Consider the following 27814-nt stretch of genomic DNA (forward strand, 5'->3'; position numbering starts at 1 on the left):
AACCGGTGAGCTTTGTTCCCACAGCTGCACAGCGATTGGAGCTGCTGAAGGTGCCCCTTTGCCTTGAGCTCCTCCGCCCAGCACCACCCTGGGAACGTCTCAAGAACGTGGCCTGGCCGCTGCAGCCCGGGTTGCACAATCACAAGTCCTTTGTCCTCGGCTTATCTGACTTAGAGAGGAGGAAAAGATAACCAGGCATCTTCAGCGCCCTGCAATCCAGTGTGTTTCTCAGGCTTGTAACTCCTCTTATCAAGTTCAATCTTTCACCACGGTGAGGTTTCCCATGCACCTTTGTACTCCAAGAATGCTCCCAGGTCTGCTTTCAGACTTGTGCAAAGTCTTTACGATGCGCGCTTTCTCCAAAACACCCAATCCTTAATTGCCTAATTACGGACGAGTCTCCCGTGTGTTTGCGATGACAGCTGGGTGCGGCTGCGGGGCTGTGGGAAGGGCTCAGCTTGCACAAGGGCTGCCAAAGCCTCTGGGGCCAGGCAGGAGAGTGCGGCACAGGATCGACTTGGGGAGCACAGGGAGACCCGGGCTGGAAGTGGGGCAGGATGTGGTGTGGGAACAAAGGGCAGCTCGGGGACGTTGGGGTTCTCACCGATGTCCTGGCGCTGAACCTCCAGGGTGCCCAGGGTGGGGGAGGTGTTGTTTGTTCTGAGAAAAGGAATAGGAACATGTCTGTCCCTGCTCCCCAGGCCGTCCCATGCCCCTGTCCTGCAGTGAGGGCTCCCAGAGCTGTTCAGCCGACCCAATGCTCTGCAGAATAAACAGGGGGTGGGGGCTGCAGTTCACCAGCGCCGCTCACCTTCACGACGTGCTTTGAGTGGCCCTGCAGTGCCGGGGCTGCAGGGTGAACATCATCCCTGCCCACTGCAGACAGAACCTCACGGCTGCAGCTCCTGGCCCACGCTTCTCCTGGGGTCTCTGGGACAAGACTGCTGCCACCCCACCCTGCAGCACCTGAGCAGGGTCCCTGCATGGTGTCCCCTCCTCAGAGCTGCTGGCTATGCATCCCCCGTGGTGATAGTGTCATCAGAATCATAGACCCACACATCATCCCGAGCTGGAACAGACCCTCGTTGGGATCACGAGCCCAACCCAGCCCCATGCAGCACCACCCGAACCCTAACCCTAAAGCTGAGAGCAGTGTCCCAATGCTCCCTGAGCTCCAGCAGCTCGGGGCCGTGCCCACTGCCCTGGGAGCAGAGCCGTGCCCAGCCCTGACCCCATCGCTCTGTAAGCCCTGCACAGCCTGCCTGCTTCCATCGTCCCTGGGTGACCCAGGCAAGAGTGGGAGAGGTGAGCGAGAGGCCAAAGGGCTTTTTATTTTCATGATGTTTTATAATGGGATTATTAGTTCCCAAGAGGTGTTTCGAATTGATTCGGTAAGGAATTGCTTTCATTTCTCCTCTGCAGAGCTGCGGTGGGAATGCAGCCTTTGGTGCAAAGCGTCACAGACCTCTTGAAACTGTAGATCTCAGAACCACGGTGTGCCAGAAAGCCTCACCCCCAGCCCCAACACACTGAGTGCTGCATCCCAGTGTGCCCAGCACCCGTGGGGCTGTCACAGGGTACCACCCCCCTCCCCCCCCAACTGGAGCAAATTGACAAGAGGAGGAAAAATTCCCTCCTTCCCAAAGTTTTTTCCCCCAGGAAAGCCATTGCTGTTCCGGGGCTCTGACCTTTTCCCAGCCTGGTTTTCCCCGCAGAAGCTCCCAGCCAGCACCCTGTGCCCATCTTCAAAAGCCCCGCAAAGAATTTGGTGGGAGGGGGAGAGGGGGTTTTACAATCTCCCATTCAAAAATGGTTACTTTGAAGTGATGTAGCATTTTCAACCCTTTGAAGCGCCACAATTAGGGAGGGGGCTGGTGCAGGCCAAAGGCATAACACTGGGTGACTATCACTGCCTTTCTCTCCCCAGGCTTTTAAGGGATGAACTTTTCCTCCCTGCCTGCCTCTTTCTCACGAGACACCGACCAGGGGGATGGGATCGGGGTGTTTGGGAGTCAGAAGTGTGGCAGGGAAGAAGGGGGGGGGTCCTGTTTGGCAAGAGCCAGGTTGGCGCTGGGGGGATGGATGGAGCTTGCCTAAAGGGAGAGCAGATTGCTGGGGGTATGGGGCTGTGAGTGCCCTGCTGTGGGGCTGTGATACTGCAGGACTGGGATGCTACAGGGATGGGATGCTGAGGAGCTTTTAGGGGGTTTCATGGTGAGGAAACGTCTTTGCTGTCATTGTGGTGATGATTGAATCCATCACAATGGGGTCCTGAGAGCAGGCACCATGAATAGAAAAGGGGGGCAAAGCCATATTTTTGTCTGCGTGTTATGAACTGAGACTGAAGGAAAGCAAGTGCCTGGCCTGGGGAGAGGCAGGCAGCCCAGTCAGTGTGCTTGGAGCTGCAGCACAGAGCCCGTCCCTGTGCACCAGGCTGCGGGTGTCTGATGCCGTGTTGGGTTAAGGCTAGGGCTGGGGCTGGGGTTGGGGTTAGGGTCCTCCCACTGGTGGGCTCTGTCCTGGACAAACCCCCAGAATCAGAGCTTCCCCTCTGCTGTTCCACTCCAGGCAGCCCAGGGGATCTGAGGAGAACCCCAATTCTGCACCAGATACCAAAAATTGGAGATAAAGGGAAACCGAACTTTTTTTGTTCCCTGAAGGAATGAATGTTGGTGTCCCAGACAGATGCAGAACGCAGAGCAGCCCTCAGTCTTGCTTTCCCCACTGAAATTCCCGGTGTGCCGATGCAGGGACGAGCCAGCCAGGAGCGCTGGTGCCCCCTCCGGCACGGTTGGCTCCCCACAAAGCTCCCACCGATCCTCGCAAGGGGCCGGTTGGAAGCCCCAGAGATGCCGCTGGAGAGCCGCAAGATGCCTTTTGTCGCCTTAATTGACGCTGGGCAGGATGAGTCCCCCCTGCCGAAATGAGTCATCCCGTAGCAGCCAGCGCAGCCCGCCCCGTGTCCCCGGCTGCCAGGCATCCTGATGGATGAGAGTCAGCTCAGCCCTCGCTTCCGCTGCCCGGATCCAACAACCCGCTGTGCCCGCGCCGCGGGGACGCGAGCAGCGAGAGCCCGCACCGAGCTGCCAAAAATGCCGTGGGTTTTGCGGTGCTTTGGTTGCGATGGCAGCGATCCGCCGGCGCGGCGGGGACACAGCCGGGTCGTGCAGGGACAGCGCTTGGGACGCGTCCCCCCCGCAGTGCCCCGCAGTCGCCTCCCAAACGCGTGCGGTGCTCCTCAAGGAGGTGCAGCCCGGCAAGGTGGGCCGTTCCCATGGCTGAGCACAGACCTCGCTCATCACACTGGCGGCTGACTGTTTCTCTGTTGTTTCCCATCCCTGCAGGCTGCCCGACGTCGTGCGAGGAGAAGCCCGGCCGGACCCGCAGCGCTGCTCAGCCCACCGGCACCACAGCGGGAGAGCGACTGGAGAGCACGGGGTCGTGTGGAGCAGATGTGGGGCTGGTGGGGGGCACAGCCCTGCAGGTGGCTGCCATCCCCCCCGGGGTGCTGGACAAAGCCGAGCTCACTGACTTCTACTGCTGCACGCGCTGCGGGAAGGTGTTCTGGGAAGGCTCTCATTTTGGACGCGTCGTCTCACAGTTTCAGGACATTCTGGTCACCACGGGGGATGAGCAGCGTGTCTATGAGCTGAGCTGAGGGCAGCAGGGGGCGTGGGATGGCTCAGCGGCGGGATGGGGACTGCAGGGACGCGCTCCCCTGTGAACTGGGCAGGTCTGCGGGGAGTGGGCTTGGGTTTGCGGTGTAAGGCTGGACAGCAGGCTCGTGTTTTGGGGTCTGCGAGGTAGGGGGCTCTCATGTTTGCACTGATGTGGTGACGGTTGGCAACACGGCCTCCGTGGGAGCATTAAATCAGAGGCACCTGGGGAATGGATCTGTTGCTTTATTTCTGCCTCTCTCCAGGCTGGGCACGGCAAGAGGATTGCAGAGCTCTCCCAAATGTCACCAGGTGCTGCCGCCCCCATGGCACCCGTCGGTGCCCAGCATGTCACCCCGGAGAGGTCCCTGTCCAGCAAAGCCCCTCTGCTCTCCATGGGAGGATCACTGAGGGAGGTCTCTGCTCTGTGCCCCCTTCCAGCTGCTGCCCCCAAGATCAAGAAAGCGCCTCCAGTGCCCAGTGTGCTCTGTGACTATGGGACACGTGTCTGCGTGCCACCCTGGTCCCACAGCTCTGGGCACTGCCGGCTGCTGCATCCCAGCCCGCGGATGGGCTGAAAGCACTCCACCCTGTAAGAGAGGAGCATTTGCAAAATTCCTCCCCTAATCCCGGTTAACTGCCAGGCACTGATGTTATTGCTAACAGGGCCCGAGGGGCTCTTGGCTTAAGTGCGACATTTACGGGCCAGCAAAAAGCCTGCCCGGGCAGCTTACACAGCAGAGCCGATGTGCTCTCCCTCTCCAAACGCTCCTGGCGATGCAATGCTGAGGGCTCCTTCCCCTGGGGATGTTGCACCCAACGCTTCTCACCTCCCGAGTCAGAAGGGCATCGAGGCAGCTCCCCGCAGTCTCTCAGACACTGTGCTCCCTTCCTCTCCTCCATGCTGTTAATGTCCATCAGCCCTACCTGGCTGTCCCTACTTTGCACTGTTGCAGTGCAAATGTTTCACATCATTTTCAAGCAAATGACAGCAGAGAGGATTTGGGATACCCCCACCGCAGCCTGTGCCTCCCCTCTGACCCCACCACCAGCAGTGCAGCACCTGCAGGACTGTGCCCATGGACCAGCCAGCCTCGCTCACCGCTCGCTACCATGTGAGCTGGTGCAGCAGTTGGGTTTTGGTGCTGGCTGCATACACGCCGGCTCTAAGATCTAAGCGCACTTCTACTCACCTCCCAGTCTGTCTCTGGGGGGTCGCAAAGCAAAGCCGCACTGCTGATGCACAGCCAGAGCTGCCCATGCCTGGCTGCCATCACCACTTTGCCTCTTCTCCCAGCTGCGAAGGAGGACAATGCTGTGCTCCCCACGGGGTCACATCCTGCACAGCCACATTGGTTTCCTTTAATTCCCTGTCCCCAGGTGTCCCCAGGTGTCCCTACGGTCCTGTAGCCCTGCCGTGCCCCATGGCCACCTGGGAGCTGCTGGCCGCTCTCACCTGGAGCTCACCGACTGAAACTGCTCTGTTTTAGCAGCAGTTCTCCCAGGCACCTGCACAGCCCTGCGTGAGGTTTGGTGGCTTCCCCTGTGCTGTGCCAGGCAGGCTGGCTGCTGGACACTGCCACAAAGGACCGTCCACACACAGGCAGTGCCACCTCAAGTTGTGTGGTGTGCTGGGGATTATCTCTCCTAATAGGATTAAAATGCCTTCTTCTGATCTTGCCCTTAGCCATCATCATTTTTCTATTGATCCTTACAGCTTCCCACTCTGTTGTCCGCATTTTTTTTTTTTTTAATTTTTTTTTGAGCATAACCTTAAGGAATTGTGTTTCATTTCCTGGTTTTCCAGACCTGCACTCTTTCTAGGTGCTAACTCATTTTTCTTAATTCTCTCTTCAGCTGGAATCGGAATTTCCTCTCCTCTTTTACCCCAGGGTCACTTTTGCAGCAGTTGTGGTGCAGCAGCCGCTCCACCAGGCCGGGCACCACGGGCTGAGCACAGGCAGCTCTGCAGCACTGCGTTTGCCCATGGGCAGCGTGGGGGCACGGCGCGATGTGGGTGGGTGTGGAGTGGTGCCGCTGTGCCCCGGAGCAGAGGACGTGGAGGTGCAGAGAGGTCGTCCCCAGGCCGGGCCACAGTCAGCATCAAACTGCCGAGCCGGGCCGGCCTTGAGCAGCATCCAGGAAGCAATAAATCGTCCGGTTTTCAATGGTGGAGACGGATCAAAGAGAATTAAGCCGGCTTTTTAATCAGCCTGCAATATTGTTTCCCTATCTGGCTTCTTTTGAAAAAACAAATAAATAAGCAAACCTACCTCGCTGCCTGTGCTGTAGTAATATTTAACGTTTATCGGGGCAGTAAGGGGCCTTTTGTGCTTTTATGGGGCTGTTTGATGGTGCGTTCACAGGGCAGCGGGGGCAGCTCCTGCAGAGCCGCCCGGTCCCCGCGATGCCACATGAGTGCGCCGCTCTGCCTCCGCCTGCTGCTGGGGGACGCTGCCGTAGGACAGCGCCGGAGGAGAAGGAAAGCAGCCGGCGGGGGCTGCAGGGAGGGGAAGGGAATGGATCCGGTCCCTTCAGTCTCACGACGTGGCTTCACCTTTGGACCCTGAGCTGAGAGCTCGGGAAGGGATGGGGGTAAGGTGGGGGAGCAGAGTCTGGGCTGGATGAAAACGGTGCAAAAAAAGCTGTTTCCTGGGTGGCGTGCAGCTGTTCCCGGGGACGTCCTGCTCACTCTGCACCTGCTGCAGCAGGAGCGCAGCACCTCCGGCTCCCCACGCACTGCGTGCTTTGCTGTGCAGCTCTGGGGTGGCTCCGGTTTGCCCTGCGGAGCCCTGAGAACTCACACACCGCATCGGATATCGGGCAGTTCCTCTCCTCGCCTTGTGTATTTCTTGCATATCCTTCGCAGTTTGATGGGGACAAGGTGTTTGGCACCGGGGCCAGCTTTAGTTTACAAATGAATCTATCAACACTGTTCCTCATCAGGCAGGAATGCGCTTCCCTCCCTTCTCCCCCACCTTATCCCCATCCCCTTCCGAGCAAACTTCCTTCCTTGTGCAATCTGGATCGGAAGCCGTGCCGCATACTTGACCGGCTCAAGGAAAGCGGCTCGGCTCCCCGTGCCTTTGTGGCTCACATGGGGCCGGCGGGCGCAGAGCAGACCGGGGGCCGAGGCTCCCCGCAAACTACGGATGCTCCACGTGAGCTCCCTGTTTCTCGGTCACCATTTCCAAACAATCCGGCACGTTTCTGGGTACGGGCCCAGTCCTGGAGAGCCCGAGGTTGGCTGTGAGCTGCAGGCCCCGTGCAGTGCTCCGTGGGCCAGGGGCAGCAGAGAGGTGTCAGTGCCACACGAGGGGACATTTGGCCCAGAGGATCTGCACGCTGGGACCGCTCCTTTTCCATCAGCCTGCCAACACCTGGGCACGACTTCCAGGCCAGCGCGCTCCCATCCTCTCGCATCACTCCTCACTGCACGTCCTGCAGAATCACGGCTGCGTCACTCCCGAGCCCACCCGACACACGCGGCCTCAAACCCAGCTCGGGAACGGCAGAGAGCCGCCCCACGGGGCCGCAGCCGGAGAGCCCCGCACGCAGCCGAGGGCTGAAGCAGCGAGCAGCTCTCCATCTCCGAGCGCGTCAAATCCGGCGGCTGTCCGCCTGGACGGCGTTTTCCCGCTGTCACGCACGGGCCGTGCGCTCGGGACAGGACGGCGGCAGCGCCGCAGCATCGCCGGCTGGACGGGGCCGGGACCGAGCGGGGTGAACGCGCGGGGTGGGCTGCGGCAGGACGGCGGGACCCGCTCCGCCCGCGGGCACCGTGCCCTGAGGTGCGCCCGCCGCCCCGCGGCCCCCCCACTGTGATCGCCCCCCTGCGGCCCCCCGGGACGAAGACGCCCCCCGGCCCGCCTCGATCTGCGGCCGTTCCCTGCGGGAGCGCGCGTGCGCGCCCTCGGCCGGGTCCGTGCGCTGGGAAGAAAAGCCGCCGCCTTTCCCACGCTCTCCGACACATTTTAATGAATTAAATGGGGGCACGCCCCCTCGCCGCCCGCTCCGCTCCGTCCCCCGCCGCTCCCGCTCCCTGCGCGGAGCCCCCGGCGCTGCCGCCCGAGCGCTGCGGTGCCCGGACCGACCGCTGCCCGCTCTGCTCCCGGGCGGAGCTCCGGCACGGCCCGGCCCCGAGCCCCGCTAACACCGGAGCGGAGCTGGCCCTGCCCGTCTGCGGTTCGCCCGTCCGTCGTCGGAGCGCCTCTGTTTACAAAACAGAAACGCGAATCGGAGCTGAAATGCGCGCTTTCAAAACTGTTCTGTTTTTCTTCTCTATTTTTCCTGCCCCTCCGGCCCCGTTCCCGGGAGGGGTCCCGCCCCCACCTGCCAGCGAGTGACACTTGCATGGCTGGGATCATGCTGCCCCAGTCCGGCCCCAGCCGGGGGTGCGGGCAGCTCCCGCTCTGCTGCTCTCCCACTCGCTGCTGACACCCCGCAGGGTTCTGCCTTCCTGCCCCAAAGCGGTGCCCTGGGGGGTCGTTCGGGAGCAGACGGGCCGAGCGCGGTCCCGCAGTGAGCTGCTCCTGCTCGTGGTGAGGAGGGACCCCGTGGGGTGAGGACGGTCTGGAAGTGTGAGCAAAGTGCGCTGCGCGCCGTGTGTCAGCGTTACGGGGGATGTCACGGGGACATCCCAGGGCACTCCAACCCGGTGTCCCAACGGGAGCGCAGTGCCCGCAGCCACCGTGCTGCACCACCATCACATCACATCACATCACATCACATCACATCACATCACATCACATCACATCGCATCATCTCCGTTAGAACTTTGGTACAGTCGTGTTGGCAGGGGAGAGCTCCCGTTTGGGGAAACCAAACTGGGTGGGAATGAGAATGAGGATGGGATGGAGATGGAGGCGAGATGGGGACTGGGATGGGCATGGGCATGGGAATGGAATGAAGATGGGAATGAGATGAGGATGGAAATGGAAATGGAATAGGGACTGGGTTGGGGATGATGTGGGGACACGATGTGGATTGGGAGATGGATGGCATAGGAAGAGATGGGATGAGATTGGGAATGAGGATTTGGTTGAGATGGGAATGGGATAGGGATAGGGATAGGGATAGGGATAGGGATAGGGATAGGGATAGGGATAGGGATAGGGATAGGGATAGGGATAGGGATAGGGATAGGGATAGGGATAGGGATAGGGATAGGGATGGTGTGCACGGGGATGTGGATGGAGATGGGTGATGGAGACCGGGATGGGATGGGTGGGGAATGGATGAGGATAGCGGTGGGGCTCAGCCTTCCCTCACCATGGGGAAAAGCCACGGGAAAACCCTGCGGGAACCCTTGGGTGCGAGCTCGGGGAAGCCCACGCCCCGAGCTCGCACCCAAGGCCGGTTGCTCTATGTCAGCAGAACTCAGCTCTTGGCTGATCGGTGCCGTTCCATCCCCAGACCGACGGGGCACACGGCCGGAGGCGGTTGTCCGAGGTGACAGTTGCGGGGTCCTGGCAGCACCCCCCAGTTTTACGGGCCTCTCCTTCCCCTCCCTGCACCCCTCCCCGCTCGGGCCGGGGGTCCCCGCTTTCCGCCGCCCTCTGCCATTCGCTCTGCCCCCGACCAAACGGGCACTGCGTGCCGCGGCACCTCGGCTTTCCCAGCACGTTCGGTCGCCGCGCGCCCTTGGCTGCGCTGTTACGGCCCCCTCCGCCCCGCAGAGCCGGCGCACCGCATCCGCCCCGGGGCAGCGCTCCCAGCGCTCGGTCACCGAACCCTGGGCAGTGCCGAGGGGCAGCTCGGTGGCACCAGACTGCGCCGAGGCGAGCCGGGTGAAACACCGTGGTGCGGGGCCCGGCCGAGCCGGGAGAAAGCCGGTGGCGCCGTGCAGGGCTACGCCGTGCCGAGCCGAGCCGAGCCGAGCCGAGCCGAGCCGGCGAAGCCCGGCCGCCCCCGGCAGAGCCGTCTCGCACCGTTCTGCGCCGGGCCGCCCCTCCCCCCTCAGCCGGGGGCGGAGCCAGGGCGCGCGAACGGGGCGGGACTTCTCTCTGCCCCGCCCACAGAGGGGAGGGCTTTCCAATGGGCGCGCGGCGTCTCGCCCCGCCCCGCGGCGTCCGTCACGCCGTGCCATTGTTATGCAAATAAAAGCGGGCTAAAAGGCGCGCCGCGGGGCCGGCTCCGCTCCAGAGAGGCCCGGGCGCGGCGCGGCGGCGGAGCGCGGCGGAGGGGGCGGCGCGGAGCCGCTGTGCGCCCGCAGCCCGCAGCGCATGCCCGGCCGCGCGGGGTAGCGGCGGCGGGAGCGCCGTCGATGCGGGGCGAGAGGCTCGGCGGGGCCGCGGCAGCATGAGCCAGAGCGACGTGTCGCCGTGCGCGGCGCCGCCCAGCCAGCGCGTCTTCCAGGAGGCCGTGCGGCGCGGCAACACCAAGGAGCTGCAGTCGCTGCTGCAGAACATGACGAACTGCGAGTTCAACGTGAACTCCTTCGGGCCCGAGGGGCAGACGGCGCTGCACCAGTCCGTCATCGACGGCAACCTGGAGCTCGTCAAGCTGCTCGTCAAGTTCGGCGCCGACATCCGCCTGGCCAACCGCGACGGCTGGAGCGCGCTGCACATCGCCGCCTTCGGGGGCCACCAGGACATCGTGCTCTACCTGATCACCAAGGCCAAATACTCCGCCGGCGCGCGGTGATGCCGGGCCGCCCCCGACGCGTCGAAGCCGCTCGGACCGCGCGCTCCGTGCTTCCGCCCCGCCGCTCAGCCGCTTCCGAGTTCGTTGTTTGGTTCGGTTTGGTTTTCCTTCCGAGGGTTGTTTTCCTACTGTAATTTTTTTTTCCGTCTACCTCGGCTGCACTCACAGTATTCACGGTTTCAGTTTGACGTCTGCTCAGATGCTTTAAAACTCTCCCGCCCCCCGGTGATATTTAATCCTCCCCCCCGACCCCTCACCCGTCCCTCGGTTTTAAAGCACTCTGCCGCAGAACGAGTTCATTTCAACACTCCGCCCCTCCCGTCCCCCCGGCGCTGTAGCACTGCAGGTGCCCCGGCCCGGCGGCTCCGGGCTGATCTCCTCCTGCGAGGTTTTTTGGTTTTTATTTTTTTTCGGAGGCAACTCCATTGGATATGACAGACATGCCCTGCCTGGTTCTTTTTTTTTTTTTTTTTTTTTTTTCCCCTTTTTAAGTTGGTTTTTTCTTTTTTCTTTTTTTTTTTCTTTTGGGGGTGTCCGAAGAAAGGCTGCATCCTCAGCTGGTCCTTGAATCCATTTAGCACACGTGAGACCACAGGAAAAGACATTGAATCCTTCCTCCCGGCGTCGTGCGTGCGTGTGTGTGTGAGAGGGGAGGGGGGGAGAGATCAGCAAATCCTGAACTTATTTTTTAATTAAAAAAAAAAATTAAAAAGGAAAAAAAAAATAGGTGAAATAAACTGTAAGAGGCAGAGGATTTGCTTTGCACAGAAGAGGGGCGCGAGCGCTCTCTGCTGCCTCGAGAGGTGCCTGAAAACTACTGAGAAATAGTTTGGGAACTTTGGTTGTTCTTTTGGTGAAACTTGGATAACGCTTCTCAATGCAGAACGGCCCCTTTGTGCGTAGAGCCCGCCCGCCTTTTATATGGTGTGTGTGTGTATATATATATATATATGTATACATATATATATATATATGTGCCCGAACCGAGATATATATATTTATAAAGGAAAGGGAGGGGGAGGAGCGAGCCGCCCCGATCGCATTTCGAAGTGACTGCACGTCTAATGGCAATGCTGCTTTTATTGCTGTGGCACAGAAGCGTCCATTTGGAAAATGCGGAACGTTTCAGAACCCCCTCATCCCTCTTCTGCCCGTCTGCACTAAAGCAACCACTGCCGCCCCGCCCTCGCTCCCCTCCCCCGAACCGTTACGATTAAAAAGGAAAAAGGAAAAAAAAAAAAAAGAAAGAAAATATTTACCTGCTGGTTTTTGGGGCCGTCTTGAAACTATTTATCATGTCTGTATATTGGTGGGTGACGCTTGTGAGCCTGCTCTTGTCGGATGCTGGCGGTGAGTGTTTCAAATGTAGGGGAAGCACGCCTTTTCCCCCCTTCCTTCCCCCCCCCAGTTTTACCGTATCTACAACTCGACTCTGCCGTGATTTCCCGTTGCACTGAGCGTTCTGCTTTGGCTCGCGGTTCCACCTGCAGTCCGTGCTGTTGGAGGCGCAGCGCTGCAGACCCGGGGAAGCGGAGGAGCTCCGGGTCCGCGCAGCGCCGGCTCCGCTCCCGGGGTGGGAACAAAACCTTTCCCAGTGAGGCTGTGTTGTCGTTACCGGATGGTTGCACATCTTATTTTATTTTTTAATTGTTTTCTTTTTTTTTTTTTTTTTTCCTAAACGGATTTGCCACGATGGAAATGTCATAACATTTATGACATGATATTAAAAAAAAAAAAAAGAAAGAAAAGTGTACTTTAAAGCCAAGTTCTAGATGGATTTTTAAAAAGAAATCTTGGTTATAAACCCGGTCTAAAGGGAGCTCTGTCCAGTGTTGTAAAGACAACGTGATGTAACCCATATTTATATTTTTATAAAATACCTATTGAGACTGTGAATCTCCTGTGTGAATCGCTGAGTGAGGTGAAGAAAAGTATTGTTCCTTTCCAGCTTCCTGGAGCTGTGGACGCGCTGAGATTTTGGAAACTGTACGCCGGGGGGGGGGGGGGGTTGCTCTGAAATTGTGAGTTGATGTATTTTTACATCCCTGTGTATTTTAATGAAAAGCTGCTGCCCTCCCTCGTCCCTCCAGTTCCAATGTTCTATGCAACCCCGCGCCCCCCACCTCTCTCCATCCTGAGAAGTGAAAGGGATGCAGATCGATTCAGAGATAGAAACGAGGGCCCCCCCGCTCCCCACCCCCCGCGTTGGCTCATAGTGCTGCTGACCCTCGTGCCAAAATGGGGGGCACACGACAGGCAGGCGGGGGGGCCCTCCGTGCGTGGCTGCTCACCTGATGGCGGTCGTCTTCTTAATTATTATTATTATTTTTGTAAGAAGAATATATTGATAATGTCAGTGGAATAAGCAGACATTGAAGCTGATGCACAGATTGCTCCAGAAAGGAGTTTTTCTGTAGGTTTTTCTTTAGATGCGAATACCTTTTTTAATTATGTTAATTAATGTTAAGAATTTTTAGGCTTATATTGAAGCTGTATGTGGGTCACTATATGATCATTTCTAACTGGATAAAGTCTGTACAGTACAGCATATTCCTGAGTGTATGATATAGACGTGTAGCCCCAGAGTGCGAAATTTATAAATAAATTTTTCATTGATCTTTTTATAAAAAAAAAAAATAACAACAAATGGCTGCTGCGTTGTTCTTTGCCAGGGCGACGGCCCACGGCTTCCCGTGTCCCCATCTGGGTCACCGCGCTCTGCTTGGAGTCCCCAGAGCTCCTCTGGGCTGCGCGTGTCCCTAAGGGTGCCGGGGTTGGTCTGTGGGTGTCCCTGTCCCTTGGTGTGTGGCTGAGGGCGCAGCCCCACGGCGTCTGGGGTTCAGGGCCCTGGAGGGCAGGGGAGCAGCACAACCCAGCTGCCCCGGTCCCGGTGCCGGGCTGCAGTGGGCCCCCATGCGAGGCACGGCGCTCATCTCACAGCAGCACCCAGCTCTGCTCAAAGCACTGCACACCCAGCTGCCCTTGTTGCTGCAGGGAGAAACCCGGGGCTGAGCTCAGCTCACCCTACGGCTTTCCATCACACGCCTCGCCCTGCTGGGGCTGCGCGGGGCACGAGCTCGAGGACAGGTTTCCCAAGGAGAAGCAGGTCTGGGTGCCCAGGAGCCCCTTTGCAGGCATTTCGGGTGCCAATCTCACATCTCCAGCAGTGAGGCTGGGGGTTGTGCGTGGGGATGGTGTGGTGCTCAGCCCTCAGCTCCCCCGGCCCCACTGCACTGCCTGCACCGCCCCGCTTTGCAGCGCTCGTCTCTAAAGAAACCCAGTCCAAGAAATCTAGGAACTCCAAAGGCTCACTCTTTGCTTTTCTTTTCTTTTTTTTTTTTCCCTTTCTATTTCTGTTCCAACAAAACAAAAATATTGGAACGTTTTGTGTCGTAAGCACATTCTTCTGGCATTTTTGTGTGTCCCTGGCTGCGTGTTATTGTCCGCTGGCCACATTACGTAGGTTCTGTTGTTCCAAGAGAAACCAAAGAAAGAATTTGAACTTTCAAGTGCTTCCTGCCATTGTCTTTTGCTTTTGTTTGTGCTACTGACTCCAAAACAGATGGATCGGTCTCCTGTCCGTCCGCAGGGGTGATGGGAAGTCAACAGAGCCCCGAGAAGTTTGACAGCTTTGTCTTCTCTTATATTCGCCTTCATTTGTCAAGCCCAGACATCAGAGCTGAATCAAACAGCGCATATGGGTTGGGGGGGGAGGAGGTGGGATTTTATTTGAATTTTGGGGAGCTTAACACAGTAAGTAATGAATGAGAAAGAAAGACAGCGAGTGAGCGAGAGGGGACGGGCCGTAATCAAAATTCAGTACATTTTAAATAGATGCTTTGTTGGGCATTTGTATGACTATGATAATGCCACAGCGCGGAGATCCGAATGGGAGTTACCTTTTTGAAAACCACAATTGGGTGCTGGGGAGGAGGCAGCAGCTCAATCTGCCTGGCCCAGCTCTCCTCCTTCCCAGCATCAGCACTTTGCCACTTCTCAGTCACCAGTCGCCCGCTGCTGGGGTGACAACCCTTGATGTGAGCACAGCGGGGCTGGTGGGGTGGCCGCAGCGCACTGCCTGTAGCAGCACCTCAGGGCCGGAGCACATGAGGCCCTGCAGACACATCCCACAGGGCCCTCTGATATCATCCCATTTTGCCGTGGCCCAAACCCACTGTGATGTAGGATGTGGGACTGAGCCGCACCTGGTTGTGAAGGTTCAGATCCCTCCTCTGCTGGGGTTGGAGGCTGCCGTCCCATTCCTGCAGTGCTCCCACGATCGCTGTCCCCCAGTGGAGCTCACAAAGAGTGGGAGGCAGAGATAGGGATGTAAGGCAGTTCTTCTGTTATCAGCTTGCTCTTGCCGACCACAGCACTGTCCTGGTTTGGTTTTCTCTGGGGAGGGCAGCGGAGGTGGGGGAGGCTGCGTGGATGGAGGGATGGGGTTACAGAGGGGATCTGAGGCCAGCAGGTGAGATGGGGATGGATGAAAGGATTGATGGGAATGGAAGGAGAGAATGAGGATGGAAGGGGTTGGAAGAAAGGGGAATGGGAGTGTGGCCAGGGAGGCAGAGAGGGATGGGCGGACAGAGGGGACGCTGGGCAGCGGTGTGGGTGACAGGAAGGGGTGCTGGGACAACTGCATGGGCTGGAAACTCTTTGCTGAGCCTGAATCCAACACATGCTTGGTGCTGCTCAGGGGGCTGCTGCTTTCAAGGAAGGCGCTCTCCTTTCTGCACCACACCTGACCTGGGCAGCAGCTCTGGCAGCACACAGTAGCTCACAGAGTCACAGACACCCAGACACAGCGTTGGCTGTTTGCTGCAGATCCGCCAAGTCCATTCTTGCCTCTGCCCAACCCAACACTCACCAGCCCCACTGTAGGTGCACCCAGCTCTGCTGAATGAGTGCCCTGCTCTGGGGAATGCTGCAGCAGCTGGCAGATCTGCAGAGCATTGCTGGGAGCTGGATGGTGTGCTGAGCCTTTGCACAAGGCCTAAAGGAACTATGCAGCTCTGGCTGGAAATGAGAGGTGCAGAGGAGGAGAGTGCCTGGAAACAGCACCATTCACCTCTGGGAGTGCACTGCAACCTCATTTCTTGTTTTCTCCAGCTAGCAAAACACGTCTCACCTATCCCCAGCCAAAAGTAATGTTATCACATATGATGCAATTGCAAAGATGGGCTCCAAACGTGCCCAGAATCCTCCCAGGTTCTCTGCACAAGACCAGACCCCTGGCAGTTCACCCCCACATGCACAGGAGCTCTCACTGGATGCTGCAGCGTGTCAGGCTCTCCTACAGCAAAGCCACGAGAACGGAGTGGCAGCTCCCTGATTTCTCGTAGTGACATCTAAAGCTGGGGAGCTGGCAGAGGGGCTGACGCTGCAGGCGTGCTGAGTGCCCCATGGTGAGCAGTGGGATCTTGCAGCAACCTCAGCACTTTGGAGCATGCGCTGGGAAACCCCCCAGGCCAGAGGATCCAACAGCCCTGTCTGCTCTGTGCAGCATCAGTAGGGTCAGGGCTCGGAGTCCCCAGTGTCCACAGGAGGAGCAGTGAGCAGCACCCAGCACCCTGCATGTGGCACCAGGAGCGTGTCCTCATCCCCAGCACAGCACCCAGCCGTGCTGCCGTCCCCAGCAGCTCCCTGCATTTCACCCTGCTCACATTCACAGTGATGGTGACAACGCCGAGCCTCCCCCCGTCCACTCACAACTCCCCCCCCATTCAAAGCTCCGTCCTTTTAAGCTATTTTTTTCCCTCCTATTCATTTCCCGGACGCCTCTATCCTTTTCTCTTGACTAGCCCCTCTCAGGGAGCAGCTGCTATGCTAATAAGCATGAGGCAGAAAAGGGAGAGAGCCTTTGCAGTGGCTGGGGAGGAGAGAAAGACCCCGAGCCCTCCAAATGCCAAATAAATCCCGGGCTGGAGCAGCATCCCCGAACAAAGAGGCCTGGCCTCCCCCCCCTTCCCTCTTCCCAATTCCACCACCTTTTCACATTCAAATCTATTAAACAGCGAGCAGAAAGACCCCGAGTATTCATAGCATTGCATTAAAGAGAAAGCCCCGTGGTCCCTCTCCATGCAGCCATGGAGGGAAGGGCTGCACCCGTTGTGCTGCCTGGGCACCAGGGAGGTGCCGTGGGACAAAAGGGCCCCAGTACCGCACAAGGAGAGGCTGTCCTTCCACCTGGGCCATGTCTTTTGTCCCTGGGTCTGCTGGGCTCCTCTGTCAGGGCTGTGCTCACCCTGGGTGGTGGAACTGGGAGCTTTGGGGCATAAGGAGGTGAGGACCCCCAGTGTCTGTGGTGTGACAGCAGGGATGGGGCTGGGGACACCCTGTGTCTGATCCCAACGGGCAGGGCAGCCGGTCTTGGAGGATGGATGAGGAAGGGGAGGCCATTCCTGGTGCTCCCATCACAGTGCAGGACGGGACCCCACTGCTCTCCATATGGCATGGCCTGTACGTAGCACCCAGAGTGATCAGATGGGGCAGTCCCACAGCATGCAGCAGGGGTGAGGAACCCCTCACTGGGGGTTGCAGGTCCCACTGTGGCAGGTGGTGAGACACCTATGGGCATGAGGCTGTTCTCTGGGAAGGAGAATGGATGAGCATGGACATTTTCTTCTTGTACCTTCCACGATGGAAATGAGATGCAGCTCTAGAAATATGTCATGTTCTTACACGGTAACAAGTTTTTGATGGAGTCCTAAGGCTCCAGCAGCTGGGGCTATTGGTAATACTGAAAAGTGTGGTTATGGGTGGCAGCAATAACCAAGCACAGCCTATGCAGCTTGATCAAAGGCGTGGGATTCAGCTCACAGAATCACAGAATGGCCAGGGTTGGAAAGGACCTCAAGGATCACTGAGGTCAAAGGACCTCAAGAATCTCCAACCCAAACCCTGGGGAAGCCTCTGAGGTGGTGCTGGTCTTCCTCATGGCCGTGAGGACAGGAAGTGATGGAGGTGCTCACACCCAAGCTCCTTCTGCTGCCTGAGGTATCCCGTCACGTCCCAGCTGGTCTTTGCCCAGGCTCTAGAGGACATCTCATTTCCTTCCATGGATGTCATGTGCACACTAGGACACCTCAAGAGGACACAAGTTCAGTGCTTGAATCAATACAGTCAAGAGTCTGGAAGGCGACTGAGATCACAGTGATGCGCCTTCTCCATGGACTGGGCCGTGCCCCAGCACGGGTCCTGCAGCTGTGGTTGTGTGGTCACCAGGGCTCCATGCTGCCCATCACAGCACTGCGTGGCTCCGGGCTGCACAGGGCACTGAGATGGAGCTGTCAGATAGCATAGGTCAGCAAGAGATCTAGGGTGGGAGGTGGTGACAGGTGGGACAGGCCTTGGAAAACAGAACAGAGAATGGCACCAGCTTCTGTAAGGGACATGGGACAAGAGAGCTCAGAACTCTGTCCTCACAGTGAAAGGCCACAAATCTGTGTGTGTAGCATAGCAAACTGTGTCCTTGCATGGGAACCTGGGCTCCCAGGGTGCTCCTAACAGCACCGGATCCCTGCATGCTTTCAGAGCTGATGCTTTCGGGCTGTTGAGCTTTGCTGACCCACCGTGTCCCTGCCCTGCACTGCAGGCCTCCAGATTCTTGGCCTGGAAAACCCTTGCTGGGCTCCACCGGGGATGTGTTCCCCCAAGAAACAGAGTTCTCTGGGATGAACGCCAGCAGGGACCTCGAGAGGATTCCAAGAACAGCCTCCCCCATCCTGCAAAGGAAACAGTTCCAAACAGAAAGTGTCAGCCTCAAACTCCAATTAACAGAGGAGAGGGATGTTTCCACCCCTTCTGTTGGAAATCTCTGTGTGCAAGCACGAAGCAGCAATCCAACCCAGTGGCAACACAGAGCAGGACGTACTGCTGCAGCTTTGCGATCAGGGCATCAGCCTTGGGCATAGGCAGCGTGCACCAGTCCGCAACTCTCTGACCAGGTGACTTGCATGGAGCTGCTGCTCTCTGCTCCTTGCCTGACACAAGCCCTTCATCACCCGCACACGGGTGGCACAGCGCAGGAGAATGACAGAATCACAGCACGGTTGGTTTGGAAGGGTCCTGAAAGCCCCCCTCAGCACCACCCCCTGCCATGGGCTGGATGCCCCCCACCAGCTCAGGCTGCCCAGCGCCCCATTCAGCTTGGTCTTGGGCACCTTTGCTTGAGGGTGGTCCAGTGGGATGGGCCCAGGTAGTCGGGTGGGACAGGGCTCACCTGCAGGGCAGGTAGGGCGGGGGCCGGTGGTCTCCTCGGGCTGGCTAGGGAGAAAGGACCCTGCTTAGAGATGCAGGAATGCAGCGGGCTGAATGCGGCGGGGCGGGTCTGATCTGGTGCCCCACTAAGCCCCCATTCTTTCCCAGCCTGGTGCATCTCGTATTCAGGCTGCCCGCTCCTAAGCAGAGTGTCTTTAATCCTTCCCTTGTCTCCTCCATTCCCTTTCAGGCCCTTGGCCAATGGGAAGGGGATGAGCAGCTCTCTCCAGGAAGGAAATTAAAAGCGGGGAGGAGGTGGGGAGGAGGAGTGCGCGGGGAGGGGGACTTGGACGGGGAGACAATCCTGGAGTGGAGATGCCAGTCATCGGGGTCTCAATAGCCCCATTCACCCTGCCCAGCCACACAGAAAATCAGGGTCACCAGGATCCATGCCCTGCCTGGAGACAACTGTTGCTTTATTCTTTTTAATTGCTGGAAAACGCAGAAAAGTTCACTTGTGTGTGTGGCTGGCTCTGGTGGGGGCTGCGAGGGGGGCGCGAGCGGTGGCGGGGAGGGACGGGTGGGGTGAGGGCGGCACGCAGAGAGGGGGACACAAAAAGCACCGCACGTGAGGGTGGAGGCTGCGACCCGGCGCGGTGCCGGAGCCATCTGCACGGCTGGGGCCACGGCGCGGCGGGGACAGCGATGGGGACAGCGATGGGGACAGCGATGCTTCGCTGCCAGCTCGCCTGTGGAAGACCCTCGGGACTGGGGGGGGGGAGGGGACAGCCCCAGGAGAATGACCTGCAGATGCATGCAGGCGGATGGACAGATGTCCTCACGTTGCTGGGCGTGGAGATGCCTGGGTTGATGGTTCTGGCTGGAGACAAACAGCCTGGAATCCGGGCACCCTGACCCAAGGATGCTGAAACACCTTCCAGCCTTGCCACCGCCATCCTGAGACCTTGCTCCGTTGCCACCCCAGTCAGATGAGTCACTTCCCTCCCTGGTCCACAACGCAGGGCACAAATGCAAATGCTTCCAGATTGATGCTGGATGCGCAAGGGGAAATGGAGAGCTTGGTATCACATAGCAGCATCATGCACAGGGATGGGGCCTGGCAGAAGGAGGCTGAGGGATGAGTGAAACAGCAGAGAGCTGCTACCAGCTGCATAGGAGTGACAGAGGGGTACAGAAGGGAGGTGGGTTATGTAGGGTGAAACCACGAAAGGTAGCAGGGAAAAGTGCATCAAGGAATCCTCGTAGGTGAAAACCCCAGACTGATAACAAAAACGTAAAATTGAGATTGCACATGATGAGAAGAGGAAGTTGTGTAGAAACACAAAGCGAGATCAGAGCTCACGCCAAGTGGGATGGACAGCACTCCAGCACGGCCGGGTCGGCTGCAGGAAATGTGGATGCAGGAAATGTCTCCTGGGTCTGTAGTCCACAGCAAAAGATCTGCTCTGGATCTTGAGTGCTTGGGGAACTGCGCAGTACTAAAAAGCACAGCACGGCTGGGTTTAACAGTTTGGGAGGACAGGGAGGGCTGTAAAATCCAGGAACGCTACCCCCAAAAAGCACAACTCTGAAGGCCCTAAAGATGGGCTACAGGGTGTTACACGGGGTGTGAGGAGCTTGGGTAAAATGCCACCATTCAAAAGGGAAAAATGAAGTGGTTCAACAACCCTTTCCTGGAGAGTTAAATGGAGGCGCTACAGAAAACACCAATGTTTTGGAAAGAGAAATCTTGCCTAGGAGAGAACAGGGAAGCTCATGAGAACTGTCAGGTCAGCTGGAAACCGGAGACTAAAAAGCTAAAACCAAATGTACAACAGAAGATGGTTGAAGGATATCCTTTAAAGCACCGAGTCAGAAGGTGGTTAGCCTCAGGAGAACTGGGAGCCACCACTGGTCTGATTTCAGATGACTGTTAATGGGCAGAACAGCCAAAAACAATCATCAAAATGCTGTGTGATCAGAAAGGGAACAAGATGGAAAGAGTTTTGATATGTAGGAAACCATGGCTGCTGTGGGCTTGAGTTCCTGTTCACACAGCTGAAGGAAGAGATGAGGAGTCAACTTTCTTCAGACTTGCTCTGAGATAACTGATGAGATGAAGAGCCTGATGGGTGAGAGGAGCCTAGAGAGGCCGAGAGCATCCTATTAGGACATGGGAAGGCCATAGGCAGATATGACTGCAAAATCATGAGTGATCAGGAGTGGTGGACAAAGCGGAGCGTGAGGTTGTAACGCTGACTGTAATACTCCAATAGTCCTTGGAGTAAGGAGATGGGCTGAAAACAGAGAAAAAAAGATATAACTTCTTTACATGGAGAGTTTTGAGCTTGCACAGCTTGTTGCTGGCAGGACCAGAAAAAGACAGGATGAGCCTAGGGACAGCAGTTTTGCAAAGGGACACTGAAAGGATGAGGCCTCCTCAGTGCTGAGATTCACAGGGTCTGCTGGGAGCGGGAGAGGAGGGCAGCGCACGCAGTCCCTGCAGACACACAGTTGTACGCCGGATCCCAGCAGCCGCTCTCCTGCAGGGCCCGCCTGATGCCAGGAACCGCCGGCACTGCGAGACGCCGGCAGGGCCTGCAGGAGAGCAGCCGGAGCCGAGCGGAGCGGAAGGAAGGCCGGAGGCAGAGCGGCAGCGCCCGGGGGTTCGGTCCGCAGGAATTTCGTGGCGGCTTCTCCCCGCATTTGGTTTCTGTCCAAACCGAGGCTCTGGCCGCCCCTCCTGCCGGCCGGCTGCCGCCCGCAGCTCCCGCAGGAGCCCCGCGGTCCCGAGCGCTGCCGGAGCGCCCCGCGTCCCGCTGCCCCAACCCGCGGCACGGCGAGCCGATAGGGGCTGCCACCGCCGTCCCTGGCGGTCCCGGAGCGACCGCAGCCGCGGGTTCAGGGATGGGGCCGGCGGGCGCGTTCTCAGCAGCGCTCGTTTGGCGGCCGCACCGCTCCCCGATCTCTCCCGGCACGGGGCGGGCGGTCGAGGAGCGGAGCTCCACAGCTCCACGGCGGTGACGCTGCCCGCACGGCGCCGCCCGGCTCCGCTCCGCTCCGCAGCGGGGCATTCCTGGCCGCCGGCTGCCACCTAGCGTCGCCGGGCGGGGACGGGGCGCGGTGCGGGCAGCAGCCGGAGCTGGAGGGCTCCGAGAGCCGCGAGGGCACCCGGCCCTGCCCCGCCCCGAGGGCCCGAGGCCGGAGCCGATACGGCCCGGAGCGCCCCGCCGGGCCCGCCGGCCCCCGGGCAGCGCGTCGGCACAGCGGCGCTGCGAGGTGAAAGTCCGTCCGGCTTCTGCCAGCGTGCCCGGAGCCTGGGCCGGCTCTGCAAATATTGGGTTACGGGCCAGCTGGAAAAGAGGCTCCTGCCCTTTGCTCTGTTTGCCATTTCCTCCGGCTGTTTGGTTTCAGTTAATCATCTTGAGAAGGCAAACAGCAGCGGGGAGGGATGGCGTGTCCTCGCTACCCACGCTTGCCCCTCAGGGTGGGTGACACCGGCTCGCCCAGGTGCCTGGGACCTCTGTGAGGGTCTCACCCCGCCGCCAAGAGGGAGCTGGCAGGTGGGCTCTGCCCTGTTCAGCCCCTGCCCCAATACATGCTGGGGGCTTCTTGATGCTCTGCTGCCTGCAGATAATGCTGTACCTGCACAGGGCTCTCTGCAGGATCCCGGGGCAGGAGTGTGAATCACAGCATTGTATAAGGCAGACTGGCAGGTGCTGGCCCAGATCTGGAACAGGTGAAGAAAGGAGCTCAGAAGGATGCTCGCCCCTGTGCTCCACAGGCCATGGTGAACCCAGGCCATATGGCGGGCATGCGGGACCAAGAGCTGTGCCCACGCCTCCCAGCCTGGCCCTCCCCAGGTTGGCCGCTCCAGCAGCCCTGCTCTCCGTGGTCTGAAGGTCACGCTGCTGCGCACTGGGGACAGTGCAGAGTCCCCGATCCTGCTCAGTAGCGCTCTGAAATTTCCAGGCATGATGTTTTGGGGTCTTCTTTCCCTCCTCCTCTTTGCTGTGGCCAGCGGGACGCCCATTGGTGACCAGGATGAGGACATCCAAGTGCAGGAGAATTTTGAGCCTGAGCGGGTAAAGTGGCTTGGCGGTCCCTGGAATTTGGGGGCAGAAGGGATGGGGGAAGTTTTGTTTCACTTTCCTCCCAAAAGGAAGATGATTTCCCATAATGGGCTGTGTGGGGCAGGCCTCCCTTGATGCCAGTCATGGGGACCCAGCCCTTGGGATGGCCTCACCCCAGCAAACACAAGGACAGGGCAAACAAGTCCCAGCCTGTTCATCAGCCCAGCCTGAGCTGTGGGGAGATGCAGAGTGTTTACGGGATGCATTCTGCCTGGGAGCAGGCCTGTGGGTCTCCAGCAGGCACCCTGCCTGGCTGTGCACACCCAGCAGCAAGGGTCTGGGCTCTCCTGGGGCACACAGCAGGCATGAGACCCTGCCTGGTGGGCGGAGGACACAGGGACACTGTCTTGAGCTTGGAGACCCCTCTCAGTTCCCAAAGGACTGCCTAGCCCCTATACAAGAAACCAAGGCAGAGAGCAGGAGAAAGAGCTCTGCTAGTGTGAGCATCCATGGGAACAAGTGTCCAGCTTGCTCCTCAGACTGCTTAGATCCAAGCTCAAAAGCCTGGGAAGCCATGTGAGATGGGTGACCATGGAGTTGGAAATCCTACTGAGTGCTGATCACTTTCCTTCAGCAGCTCTTGCCACCACACCCTGCACCATAGCTCACCAACTTCCTGGCCACGAGAATGTCGGCTCTGCAGAAAGCTATGGGATGCCCTACCTCAGTGGAGGGATCCCGTGGTGGAGTCATCTCTTTTTTTCCCCACAGATGTATGGGAAATGGTATGATGTAGCTGTTGCCACCACCTGCAAGTGGATGAAGAATTACAAGGAGAAGTTCAGCATGGGCACACTGGTGCTGGGCCCTGGCCCCAGCACTGACCAGATCAGTACCATCAGCACCAGGCTGCGGTATGGCATTGCTGTGGGTGCTCAGGGGTTTCAGGGATCCTACGCCATGGCCAGTTTTGGTGCTCCAGCAAATCGTGTTTTTGTTTATCATAAGATAAGCAAAAAAGAGGTCATTCCAATCAGATGGTTGTTTTCCTCCTCCCTCCAGGCAAGGTGACTGCAAACGCGTCTCAGGAGAGTACCAGAAAACCGGCACCCCTGGCAAATACACCTACTACAGCCCCAGTAAGTTGGGCTTGCTGCTGGCCTGCTGGGTCCCGAGAGCCACTGTGCAGTCAGGGGGTGTGAACCAGGTCTGGACCTCAGAAGATGACACAGCTGGTGGCTGGGAGAGTGGTTCAGGGCAGCAGGGCTCAATGAAGAGGAAGACTCTCCATAGTTCAGGTCATTTCCAACCAAGAAAGCAGGGAGCAAGGTCTCGGGGGGCTGCTTCAGAGCTGCCTTTGCAGGTACAGGATTATGAGGTATTCCAGCAGATCCCTCCCATCCCCAGGGTTCCAAGATGGGATAAGCACTCCCCAGCCATGTTTCAGGAGCGTTGGTGGTATCCCATTATCTGCAACCCTAGGATTCGAGTCTCCTTGACTAACAAGAGGATGGTGAGGTCAGGGTCAGGGTTGTGCCCAGGTCAGTAGCTGCCTCCCAGTAATCTGACAGTTTCTTGAATTAGCTGCCTGATTTCACTCCCCAGTTCTGGGACTGCCTTCTACACCCCTGTTCCTCCCTAAGGGTAGCAATGATGTCCTTTGTATCCCTTTCTCATCCAGAGTGGGATGTGTCTATCAAGTCCTACGTGCTTCGCACCAACTATGAAGAATACGCGGTCATTCTGATGAAGAAGACAAGTAATTTTGGCCCAACCACCACACTGAAGCTGTATGGTATGTCTGCTGTGGCACTGTGGGCAAGCAAACTCTGGGGTGGACTCAGTAACACTGCTCTATGGCTCTGGAGCTGGTGCCTTCAGTCAACTCTGGCATCAAATGAGGTGGAGTTTTACGGCTCAGCTTAGAGACATATCATACAATGAACATTGAGAGCAGACTGTTGTTTGAGATGAACACGATTTGTGTGGGAAAAACTCAGATCTAGAAGCAGCAGACACCAGCTGACAGTCCTTTCCTTGCCGTCACCCAGGGAGAAGCCCAGAGCTGCGGGAAGAGCTCACCGAGGCTTTCCAGCAGCTGGCTCTGGAGATGGGCATCCCTGCAGATTCCATCTTCATCCTGGCCAACAAAGGTAACCTGTGTGCGGTGTGCACCTCTCCTGCTGCCTGTGTCCTCAGTGGGACAGTGTGCTGAGGCTGTTCCTTCTTGGTACACAGGGATGAGGAGAAGAGACAGCCAGGATGGAGGGAGCGCAAACGAGGGCTTTGCTGGGTCGGGGTAGGAAGGGGATGAGGCTAAGAATCAGCCAGGCTTCCACTAGCACCCAGTTTTCTGCAATATCCAGGGTAGTTGGTGGGATTCTTTCTAGGCTGTCAGGTTGATGCAACCCAACATGGCTGTTCTGGAGCCATTCATATATCTGGAGCAGGACACTGCAGGAACACCCACAGCTTCTCCCCGTGGCTGTGGACTCCTAGGATGTGTCACTCCTTGCTCAACAGGGAGTGACAGCAAATGCTTGATGCAGATAGGCATGAGGATTTTAGGGTAGTACTTCTGAGAGCAGGAGGTAGAGAACTGCAAGAGTGGGTGTTAGGGTGAAGCCAGGAGGGAACCCCTTCCTGAAGGACCTGTAAGAGCACAGTGTAGGGCCATGGTGAGAGGACTTTGTTGAAAAGCCACCACTCTCAGCTTCTGACCTTCTCTCTTGTCATCTGGGCTAGGTGAATGTGTCCCACAGGAGACTGTCACTGCCCCTGAGGTGAGTGATCCAGCTAGAACCTTCTGAGATGGATCAAGACTGGGGATGGGGTTTGCCAGAGAGGATGGAACACAGGCTGCAGGGATGAGAGTCCTGAGTGCTTCAGGTGGCACCAAGGCTCACTTCCAAGTGGAAGGCAATGTCTCTTTCCTGTTCTGATTCTTTCACTGGGTAGATTCCTGTACAGGGAGCCTGGTGTCTCCTTACCCCTTGCCTGCCCATGAGTGCTGCAGCTGGGCTGGGGATTCCCCCCTGTGGTGGGGGAGGCAGCTCATTGCCCTGCTGATGCTCTGGCTGCTATCACCCAGCATGTCCCAGTCTCATTGTGTTGAGTTTAGAAGGATTTTCAAGAGGAGACGGAACTTTGTAAGAGAAACAGCACAGTTCAGGGCAGATATAATACGTGGAGGATGCACACTATGTATCAGTGTGAGGAGAGATGCATGCTGAGCCCAGCACAGGGCATGGCTGTTGCACTTTGAGTGTCATCATCCAAAATGTTTGATTCTAGTCCCCGCCTGGGATCAATGCAGGGCTGGGAATGCCATGAGGCGTGGAGTGACCATGGCCTGCTGACCCCAGGCAGATGTCTGGAGACACGTGGGGGTACCAGGGAAGTGGGGTTGGCATGGCTGATGGCAGCTGTCTGTTTCCTCCTGGAGCAGAGAACACGGAGAGCAGTGCTGCCACCCGAGGAGGGCTCAGCTGCAGGCCCTCTGCCCACGTATGTTGGCAACAAAGAAGGTGGGTCCTGGTGTTGGGGCTGCGGTGGGTCCCATGCCCCCATCGCCCACTCCAACCTGCGTTGCGCTCACCTGCAGACGCGTGCCGGCTGAACCGGGACCCGGGGCCCTGCAGCGGGATGCTCTCCCGCTTCTTCTACAACACCTCCTCCATGGCCTGCGAGACTTTCCTCTATGGCGGCTGCCTGGGCAACGGCAACAACTTCTACTCAGAGAAGGAGTGCCTGCAGGCCTGCCGGACCGAAGGTGAGTGGGAATGGGGCCACACCAGGGCAAGGGGACACAGAGAGGGGACACTGCAGAAGGAACTGCGGCTGGCCCCGAGCCCTGTGTGTGCAGCACAGGATCCCGGTTCTGCCAGCCTTCTACAGTCTCCTCTCCCCACAGCTGCCTGCAGGCTGCCCATTGCCCAGGGGCCCTGCCAGAAACCAGTGATACGCTGGGCTTTTGATGCTGCTCAGGGCAAGTGCATCAGGTTCAGCTATGGAGGCTGCAGAGGCAATGGGAACAAGTTCTACTCAGAGAAGGAGTGCAAGGAGTACTGCGGGGCTCCTCCACAGGCAGGTATGGCTTATTGCTGGGGACCAGGCAGGCGCTGCTTGTGCATCCCATCCTGCTTGAGGCTGTGTCCCTGTGCTGGGCATTCCTGCAGCTGTGGTTGGTCCATCCTGGGCCAGAGACTTTGATGGACTGAGAAAAAAAGATGGTTAATCTACAGCAACATTACATATAGGGACTGTGTGAGCTACAAATGCACCAAGGCCAGGACTGTACTTCAAAATGCTCACGATAACAGGGGGGAAGGCTGTAAGCAGGGCAGAGCACAGCAGGGAGCAGTGGAGGTGTCAACAGGAGGTGTCCACAGGAACAGCAGCTGAAAGATTTGGAGGCATTAGGAATCCTGACACTGGATAGGGACCGAACAGGGGAACCCGCTTGGGATGAACTCTCCATGATTGTATGATCACCCTCCAGCTTTAGTCAGCACAGAAGTTTCCTCTTTGTGAGGTTCAACGGCACTGCTCTGCCCCCAGGATGGATGGACAAGCAATCTCATTTTCAGCAATGTAGCAGGGAAGATTTTTCTGCAGAGAGTGATTAGCTACAGCCCTGGGTGAACCTGGTCTTGATGTGGCAAGTGGAGCTGGTAGCCCAAGAGGTGGGAGATGGGGGCAAAGTAAGGGGTCATGGAGCAGAATCTGTTTTCTATTATCCTGCTGCCAGTTTGAAGTGCAATAATGCCACTATGGTGGGACATGAAGTGACATCTCAGGACAGCAAGGGGATGTGCAGAGGGTCTGAATCACTTTCCCTATCACTGCCAATCAGGACAAAGCAGGAAGCATCAGCCATCACCTGTTCATGGGGTATGAGTGGGGGTGAGGGTGGTGTCTGTGGGTCTGTCTGTCACACTGCACACTGTTCTGCTTGCAGAGGATGAGGAGTTTCTGCGTCTGTCAAACTGACAAGGGTGAAGGACGAACACTGAGCACAGGAGCTGGGGTCTCACAGGAGCTCCTGCCTGTACAGGAATTATCTCCAACAATAAATGTCTCTGAAGTGACCAATGAGCCCACTGTCCATCCCAGAGCTGGCAAGGAGCTGGGCAGGGGGCTCCAGGAGAGGCAGGAGATGCTGTTGAGTCACTGCTGGCCTCCCTGGTGGGGGTCCCTCCTGTCCTGAGCTCCTGCCCATGTCTCAGACTCAACCAT

At 57.9% G+C, this 27814-nt stretch overlaps 3 protein-coding genes across 14 annotated transcripts in view; all 3 read left to right on the top strand.

Moving 5' to 3' along the window:
• EXD3 (exonuclease 3'-5' domain containing 3) overlaps positions 1-5928 on the top strand; it is a 243553-nt gene extending 237625 nt beyond the window's left edge. For all 12 annotated transcript variants that reach the window (XM_052681286.1, XM_052681279.1, XM_052681287.1 and 9 more), the window contains one exon: positions 3345-5928. In XM_052681286.1, coding sequence (XP_052537246.1) covers positions 3345-3658 — 314 coding nt within the window. In that variant the 3' untranslated portion in view covers positions 3659-5928. The remainder of the gene's footprint in view (positions 1-3344) is intronic.
• Positions 5929-9839: 3911 nt separating this feature from the next.
• NRARP (NOTCH regulated ankyrin repeat protein) lies at positions 9840-12197 on the top strand. The gene has a single exon (XM_052681353.1). The coding sequence runs from the start codon at positions 9957-9959 to the stop codon at positions 10299-10301; it is 345 nt and encodes a 114-aa protein (XP_052537313.1). The 5' UTR covers positions 9840-9956; the 3' UTR covers positions 10302-12197.
• A 10096-nt stretch (positions 12198-22293) lies between these two features.
• On the top strand, positions 22294-27666 carry AMBP (alpha-1-microglobulin/bikunin precursor). The gene is given in 11 exon segments (XM_052681326.1): positions 22294-22425; positions 22427-22588; positions 23348-23490; positions 23639-23715; positions 24258-24371; positions 24628-24729; positions 25322-25359; positions 26025-26103; positions 26181-26348; positions 26490-26666; positions 27537-27666. Coding segments are annotated over 11 exon segments (1209 nt in total). The 5' UTR covers positions 22294-22308; the 3' UTR covers positions 27569-27666.
• The last annotated feature ends 148 nt before the right edge of the window (positions 27667-27814 follow it).

Source organism: Tympanuchus pallidicinctus, unplaced genomic scaffold, assembly GCF_026119805.1.
Source record: "Tympanuchus pallidicinctus isolate F22 unplaced genomic scaffold, pur_lepc_1.0 scaffold19, whole genome shotgun sequence".
NCBI classification, from domain to species: domain Eukaryota; kingdom Metazoa; phylum Chordata; class Aves; order Galliformes; family Phasianidae; genus Tympanuchus; species Tympanuchus pallidicinctus.